At 30.6% G+C, this 8,246-nt stretch overlaps 1 protein-coding gene across 2 annotated transcripts; it reads right to left on the bottom strand.

The window, feature by feature from the left end:
- Nucleotides 1-7,643, bottom strand: LOC148271860 (tetratricopeptide repeat protein 19 homolog, mitochondrial-like). 2 transcript variants are annotated; one of them, XM_088240833.1, is made up of 5 exons: nt 7,202-7,643; nt 5,672-5,860; nt 4,487-4,647; nt 1,664-1,811; nt 1-476 (listed from the first exon to the last, which is right to left on the bottom strand). In XM_088240833.1, the coding sequence occupies exons 1-5, from the start codon at nt 7,472-7,474 to the stop codon at nt 225-227; spliced, it is 1,023 nt and encodes a 340-aa protein (XP_088096959.1). In that variant the 5' UTR covers nt 7,475-7,643; the 3' UTR covers nt 1-224. The 2 variants fall into 2 exon arrangements, with proteins under 2 accessions (XP_088096959.1, XP_088096960.1); XM_088240834.1 differs by having other exon boundaries at nt 6,990-7,642.
- Nucleotides 7,644-8,246: the final 603 nt, after the last annotated feature.

Genomic DNA, 8,246 nt, shown 5'->3' with positions numbered 1-8,246 from the left:
TGCTTTAAATATATTTTTTTATTTAAAATGAAATATTTGTAACTTTATTTGTCAGCATGAACTCTTATGAAATTTTACATAGTAAATGTTTATTTTATTCAGTACCTTTTTAAAGCTACATTGCACACTTAAATAAATTAAACACTGTTTTTGGAAAATATATACTGTGAAAATAAATGGTACTTTACATATTTACACATTTCTATTTGTGAACTTACAATTAACTATTTCCGATTCATTTTATTTATTTCTTCTAAACATAAACTTGCTTCATCTCGGTATTCCTGGTTATTTCTATCAATACCTAATTTCCAGCCGTAGCCACAACATTTTCTTGCTTTTTCAAATAATCGTTGTCTTAAGTAGATTCTTCCTAAATTAACATATATTGGGCTAAGTTCTGGCAATTCTTTAAGCAAGTGTCCCCGCCTGATCGCTTCTTTTAAATAAGTTTCTGAAGAAGTCAGGTCATCCAACTGTAATAAATATAGTAATAATTATATTCATATAGTAATGTGCAATATATCTTAAAATGAGAACACTCTTTAGCAATGACAACCTCCTGAACCTTAAAATCAAGCAGCGTTTGGTGGAATGTTACATTTGGTCCATATTATTGAAAGGCGTTGAAATATGGACCTTAAAGAACAATATTTCCAACAAGCTGGAAGCCTTTGGAATCTGGATACACCGACACATGCTAAAAATCTCATGGATAGAAAGGGTAACGAATGTAGATGTACTCCGTAGAGCAAGAGTGGATCGTGAGTTGATCGGTATAATTTAACGATGTGAATTTGGGGTACATCCTGCGTGGGTACAAGAATAGACTGCTTAAACTTATTACGAAAGGCAAAATAAAGCAACACCAAGAAATGGGACGGCGTCGGATTACGTAACATGCGAGAGTGGGCTGGCATCAGGAGTGTCAGAAAATTCTTCCAGATGGCAGAAGATAAAGAGGCCTATTGCATAGTGGTCGCCAACGTCAGAGGGATCTGTTGGGGAACTCGAAGAAGAATAATAATGTATACTTACTATGCATTTCTTTATATCAAATGCATGTTTTTTTGGATACTTGGCAATTTATAAAAAAATATGTTTTAAAAATAATATTTGATTTATTTACGAAATATAAAAATGTAATGACTGGCTAAAAGTCCATCTTTGATATCCTTATTAAGTCCCAAATAGACTTCATCAAGGCACTTCAAACGTATTTGTCGCCAAATGTGAAAATCATCAAATGTTTAAGCATAACTGGTAGATACTTGTTACAGTCAATGTTTTCCCAATTGTCAGCCATATTCGACAGTCAATATTTGTTTGCGACATTTGACGATCGTATCTGGTATCAACTAGTGACATTTGATGATTTATTTGTTGTTATTTAACATCTAGTATGTTTGTAGGCACCTTCAGAGACGGAGAACTCCTTTGAGAGGAGGATTTTAAAGGAAATTCATTTACTAGGTTATATGACTTATCGGCTGATTTGAGTAATCACTTTACACACTGTGTAACATTCACCATTATTCAATATTGTGTAAAAACATTTGGAAATACTCCAAATATTGTTTAAAACATAATTATTTTTAAAAGGATGGACCAAACAATAAATATAATAATCAAATTGAAACATTCCAACATTTTTAAAACTTACTTTTTCGCACATAGTTCCAATATCACTTAGCAAGATAACAATTTGCTCTTCATGTCCTTTTTCAAAATGGGTTAAAATTTCATAAGAGATTTTCATGTGTTTCAGTGCATCCTCATATTTTTTTTCATCTACAAGTATTCGAGCATACCTGTAAAGATATTTTTATCAGAATGAAACATTTCATCGGCCGGCGTGCATTACCATCAATCTACAATTTTGGCAAAAATGATATTTTCATATTGGGGGATTTTTAACACCTGTCTCCTGGAAAAGGGTGATTTAGTAGATTGACGGTAATACACGCCAACCGACGATTCATTAAATAAAAAAATTATCTCCTCTGCAGTACTCTGCACAGTGAGGTTAAGTTTAAGTTTTAAAAAATATATTTAAAAAAAAACTAAATGCACAGTATGTAGGTAAAGTGTGTTGGAATGTTTAATAAGCATATGTTTATGTATTAGTGCCTGTCGGTGAACAAAGTAAACATATGTTAGTAGGCTCAGTCTTTTGCTCATTCGGCTCATTTAGGCCATCATATCTCCCCATCATCGTATCATTTGTGTCTCCATATCTTTCATGTCTTTCATGTCTCTAGTTCGTTTCGTTCGCTTGAGCCAAATGTGTATGAGTGGTGAATAAAGCAAATAATTCTAAACCTTTGACTGGTTTGTCAGCATGATTTTCTTTATAGATTTGATAATATTGTTCTTTAGATATTATAATATCACAAACCTGTAGAAAACAGATTATTATATAGTTATATTATATATTATAGAAAGTTATATTTCATGCTAGGTTTATTTATTTTTTATTTACTTATACAATTAATTTTTAAAATCCCTTAGAGGGTTTACATTTTTAAAAATTAGGTTTTTATATTTATAACGTGTGCAGTTATAATACATATATTTCTAAATAAACTAAGGCAATAAAAGGAAATGAAAAAAAAAAATACACAAATAAAAATTTTAAAAAAACATTATTCGGCCTCTAGCACAAAATGGATAACTGACCTAATAAGTTATTCCACAATTAGGTTGTTATGTTTTACATTGTTTCATTTGTAATTATTTTTTAATGTTATATCGTCCGATTGGACTGTTATTCTGAAATTCATATATTTTAATCACTATTTATTTTAAGTTACTTTATATTTTTTAATTTTAATTATTATGGTTTAACATGGGCACAGCCTAAAAAGCCATTATTAGGTTAGTGAGTATGAATGTTTTCATAATGAATTAATAAATAAATTAATTCATCAAATTGTTTCTGTAATTATTTATACTGAACAGAAAAATATATAATCTAATAAACTGGAGTGAACAAACTAACCTCTTGTTCACATTAGAGGGCATTAATGAAATACGAATACCTAATGTTTTCATCTCAACAATTCATAAAATAGCATTTTTATCATGACATTTCATAATTAGTGTCAATTAAATTTCAAGTGTGATGCTCAGGAGATAAAGGAGAACAAAGGAAGCCAGTATAGGCATTTAGGTACCTACTATAGATATAGAGTGTATATGTAGGTATCTAATCTACCCACTAACCACAGAGATAAGGACACAATCTCGTTCAATGAATGAATGAAATGAGCTAGAGATCCATAAGACACGAAGATATGAAAGATCCAAATGACACAAAGAGCCATTTAATTCGGCGCTCTTTTCGTTCGCGAACTAACTGACCAAGATGAAAGAAACAGGTCTCTAGTTCAATGTTTCTGGCCTTCTCAGTATGACAGGGTCGTTCGCGAACTACACACCTCTAGTAAATATACCATCTGGAAGGCACTTAACGTCTGGACAAGAGGTTTCATAATTGGAGGAAGGAAATGATCCAACCTGAGATATGCTGATGTCACCGCATTCATTGCATCGTCAGAAATTGAAATGAAGGAGCTAATTGACCGAATAGAGGCTACTAATTCAGACCTGGGTCTCTCAATGAATATGAGCAAAACTAAGCATATTTATGGTTATTGGTCGAGCTAATAAAGTAGCAACATTATTTTTGCTGCATAACTTAGAAAGAGCAACAATTTAATTTATCTAGGTTCTCTCTCTCATCAGCGATGGTGGTGGGTGTGAAGGTAAAATACTTGACTTGTTGGTATTGCCAAAAGTACTGTGAGTCGGCTGGTGAAGATTTTGAAGAATTGCAGCATTACCATTAACACCAAAAAGAGACTGGTGAAGGCCTTGGTTTTCTGTGTTCATGTAAAGTGTGGAGTGATTGACACTGAGAGAATCTGAAAAAAAAATCTAAACTTTCAAGTGTGGTGTTTGCGGCAAATGCTGCAGATTCTTTGGACAGCCAGACGTACAAGCATATCTATACTCCAGGAACTAGACATAAGAGAAAGACTAACATCCATATGTGAGAAAAGAATTCTGCAGTTCTTTGGACATAATTCCAGAGGAATTTTGATAGTTTGGAGAAAACTATCCTTCTGGAAAGTGTCGAAAGGACAAGGTTACGTGGACATCAACCGACAAGATGAAGTGGCTCGGTCACTGAATTATCAGAACTATCACTGATAAATGCCTACAGAACAGCACAAGGCTGTTCCGGGTGGAAGGAGACTGTCCACAGACGAGTCGTGCCTGGAGTCGGGCGTGATCACCATCCTCAGACATGAGGTACGGATTAAAGAGACCTACATTTAATTTTAAAATGTACGCTTTTGCCTACATATACAAAATTCTCGATTGTCACAAAACTGTTATATTAGCTAAACAAATCTGATGTTTATATTCAATAATTTGTGGTATAGACACAAATAATTAACATGAATTAAAAAATACTTACCAGTCATTAGCAAGTGCTATTAATACATTGTTTTCAGATTCAGTGTCATATCCAATATTCTTATGTAAATTTTCTAAACTCCACTTATATCCCAGAGTTGCCCTTTCTTTATCTCCTTTCATATGGTAAATTCTTGCCAATTTCAAACTTATATGTATGTTCTAAAATGATAAAAATAGAGTGTCAAATAGTTGGAACTAATATTTATGACATACATGATGCCAAATTAAGTTGCCTGTAAAAAAATACTACGTAAAACAACTAACAAAGAACCTCAATAATCATTGTTTGTCCTCAAAATAAATAAAATATATTTAATTAATTTAAATCACTTTTGTAAAGCACCCTTGAGGTATTATTTTATGAAAATGGCACTTTTTCAGAAAAATAATTATATGGATTTTACTGGATACGCATAAGCGATCAAGAAATTATATATTTTTTTATTAATAAATTTCATAAAAGGTACATGTTTTTTTAAAATTCTATACAGATCTACTTTTATACATCTAGTAAATGTTATCACTGCAACTCTCCAAAAAAAGAGACTAACTCTTGTGCTTGGAGAGTGACTTACACTGTTGTAGTTGTTTATTTATAAGAGTTTATATAATTTTAAATATACAAGTACATGAGAAAAAAAAACATAGGATATATAAAGAAAAAACAATAATACATTCATACTAGAAAATTTTGAAAATAGATTTTTTACAGTATTAACTTTAGACCTAAAGCAAATCCAAAAGTGTCGCAATTAAAAAATATTACTTAAATCTTTTTGATAGTGATAGTTATTAATGTAATTTATATAGATAGTGTAAAGTACGGTGTTTTATGTTTCTTATATTATGTTTTCCTACTATTTCAGATGTATAAACTATGTATGATATTATGTATTGTCACAAAAATGATTTCTTTTTTATGTACGGTCCCAAATGAGTTTTTTTTATAACTCCTGTGAGTATAATATCTACTAAATGTAATATGTTTTATTAAAAAAATAAAGGAAAAAGACATACGGATCGTGGTAATTAGATATTTCCTTCCTAAATAAGTTCTCCATCTCTATTGAGATACATGTAAATAAATTAAGTATTTAAATCTTTTATAAAAAGTGGCTAAGTTTTCCATTGCATATGTTTCTATTTGTATGATAATATAAGTGTGATTTAAAAATATAAAAACCTTTATATCATCTTGTTTTAAACCAGTCGCGATTAATCTTTGCATAATTTCAACAAAGAGTTTCTCGGCTTTATCATACTGACCCAAACCAAGAGCAAGATTAGCCATGACATCGTAGGTATAAGTAATGGCATTCTGATTTTGTGTTTGTTGTGCCATACGGAGTGTTATATGTAACAATTGTTCAGCCTGAAATAAATACGCATTTGTCATTATAAAAACCACTAATAGAAACAAAATGAATACTGGAAAACTAATTTATATCAGACTATGTATAGTTCAGCTTTTAGAGTGTAAATAATAGATTTGAAAATTCAGTAAAATTATAAATTAGCATATTAATTTTTTAAAGATATGGATCATGGAGTTCACTCTTCATTCACTCTGAATGAATTCGAAAAAAAAAGAGTTAAGGGTATTATTTTTCAATGTTTCTGAAAATCTACAAAATAAGATGACTGTGAGTCCCGTTCCATTTATTTATTTAACACTTTATATACATATACAATATATATACATATAAGGGCGGGCACACTGCCTTAAGGCAATTTCTTCCTACCTATCAAACCCGTTCAGTTTGAGAAAATTACAAGTACACGGACATATTGAATCTTATGATTTTATACAAAATTAAAGACAAAGATTAACTAAAGAAATAAAAAAATTAACTCTAACTATGAAGAGAGTCCATTTCGTTGAAATATAATCAATATTCAGGTGAGTTACAAATTCCGCTCTGACTCATATTGTGAAAATATGTATGTTGGAAACTAACTGAGTCGTATTTTTGCAGACGGAAAGTAAATTTAAAAAAATATATATACATAAAAATAGTAACAATTGCGAAAATGTCCACCATATTGTGCATCTTGCGCTTATGGTAACCATGCATGATGCCCTAGGTATGATTTTGATTTATTTTATTACAAGCTTATTTTATGTCAAATGATGTTTCCTCACTGGGAGACCCCCGTATTGAGGGAAAGATTTTATATTTTAAAATTCAAACTAGTTTGTAATTAATTGAATTTAAAAACATTTTCATTTACCTATAAATATATAAGCTCTATTAACTCGAACTTACTATTAATCAAATATCTATATTTAAGAGTGGAAATTCTAGAACTATTACAACTCGCTAAATACATTCATTTTAATGGATTTTAGGTCAAGAATTTGATTTGTTGTTGATAAATGTTTTAGGTATGAGGGAGCAGCGCCTCCATAGCCCCGACTATCAAAAATTATGCAACTAAGGTATCCGCATTAGGGAAAACCACAAGGGTCAGTCCAACCATAGTGTACAAAAGGGCCTCACCCTTGGGGAACCGGCTTATTGATTACAATATTCTTGACGCCATGTAAATATTTAATTTTGCTACAGAAATAAAAGTCAGGTGACATGTAAATCCTCAAACATCGGATAGTCAGGTTGAAGAAAATTTGGAAAATAAACTACCACCCAATTTGCAATGTCATAATAAATGACAATGTACCTACAGTGACAGTTATAATATACACATTACTAACTTTGGCATATTCTTTTCTCTGAATAAGAAGAATAGACCATTTTAAATTCACAATCATTTCATCTTCAGCGTTTGTCTTTTTATCTATCTCGGGCCAACTGAATAGAGTCAAACCAAATGCGGTTGTAAAAAGTGGTTTGGCATTAATCTTTCCCTGGAAATATTGGTTTCTAAAAGAGTGTGCTGATTTTGTGATTTGCGTAGCAGAGTATGATGAGGAATATTTTAGTGAATTCTTTATTTTATGAATGGCAAACCAACTTCTCCTGTACATTTTTCAACTATTGATTTAACTCGATTAGACTTTTATTGAATATAACCTAAAAATCTAGTAAGAATTCACAAAATAACTGTGACAGTTCCCAGTATAGAAAAATAAATCAAGGAAGAAAGTATTGTACAAAAAGCTGAGCTGAGATGATGTAAATGGTAAACCAAAGAGAACATTTAATTTAGAAATAAAACCTACCCACCAAAAAAAACCAAGCAATTGGATTGTTAGAAAATTTTATTTGGGGCTCGTTAAAATTAATTTAAAAGTTACAATTCACTTGATGTGAATTACCAAATTAACTTATGGAGAGTATTTTTAGAATAAAAACTCCTAAAAAAATAACTTGAAAATAAATAAAAAATAGATAAAACACAATTAATTACGTTATAAAATCTGACACATTTTAAACTACCATTGATGATGTCCTACTTTAAAATAATGACATGCATTCAAGAAGTTTATTTTTTGTATGATTTTTTTGGTTTTAGCTTTCATTTGCTTATGCCATAGCTTTGATTACAGTTCCTAATTTAATAAGCTGCAAGATGAATTTAAAAACAAAAAATCAATTATATCTCAAAGCGACGCTCTAAATATTATTTGCATTATTTTGATGGTTTATAGTTTTTATAAATAGTGTGTTTTGATGCTTTAAATATGTGTTATACTGTATTGGAGATATTGTACTATCACAACAATGTTTTATTTTTATTTACCATCCGGATTGATTTTTTTATTAACCTCCTGGGGTGGTATTCTGAATTTTCTTCAA

Source organism: Micrasema longulum, unplaced genomic scaffold, assembly GCF_059751315.1.
Source record: "Micrasema longulum isolate JH-2025_06_02 unplaced genomic scaffold, ASM5975131v1 h1tg002619l, whole genome shotgun sequence".
NCBI lineage: Eukaryota > Metazoa > Arthropoda > Insecta > Trichoptera > Brachycentridae > Micrasema > Micrasema longulum.
The sequence above is the reverse complement of the archived record's forward strand: the minus strand, read 5'-3'. Positions and strand labels throughout refer to the sequence as shown.

What these genes read in the sequence shown, in the direction of transcription:
- LOC148271860 (XM_088240833.1), bottom strand. Translation starts at nt 7,474, where the DNA reads ATGTACAGGAGAAGTTGGTTTGCCATTCATAAAATAAAGAATTCACTA. An exon ending in TAAAACAAGATGATATAAAG is followed by an intron (nt 4,648 to 5,671) that starts GTTTTTATATTT and finishes TTATCATTTTAG; the next exon opens with AACATACATATAAGTTTGAA. An exon ending in TTGGAACTATGTGCGAAAAA is followed by an intron (nt 477 to 1,663) that starts GTAAGTTTTAAA and finishes TATTTATTACAG; the next exon opens with TTGGATGACCTGACTTCTTC.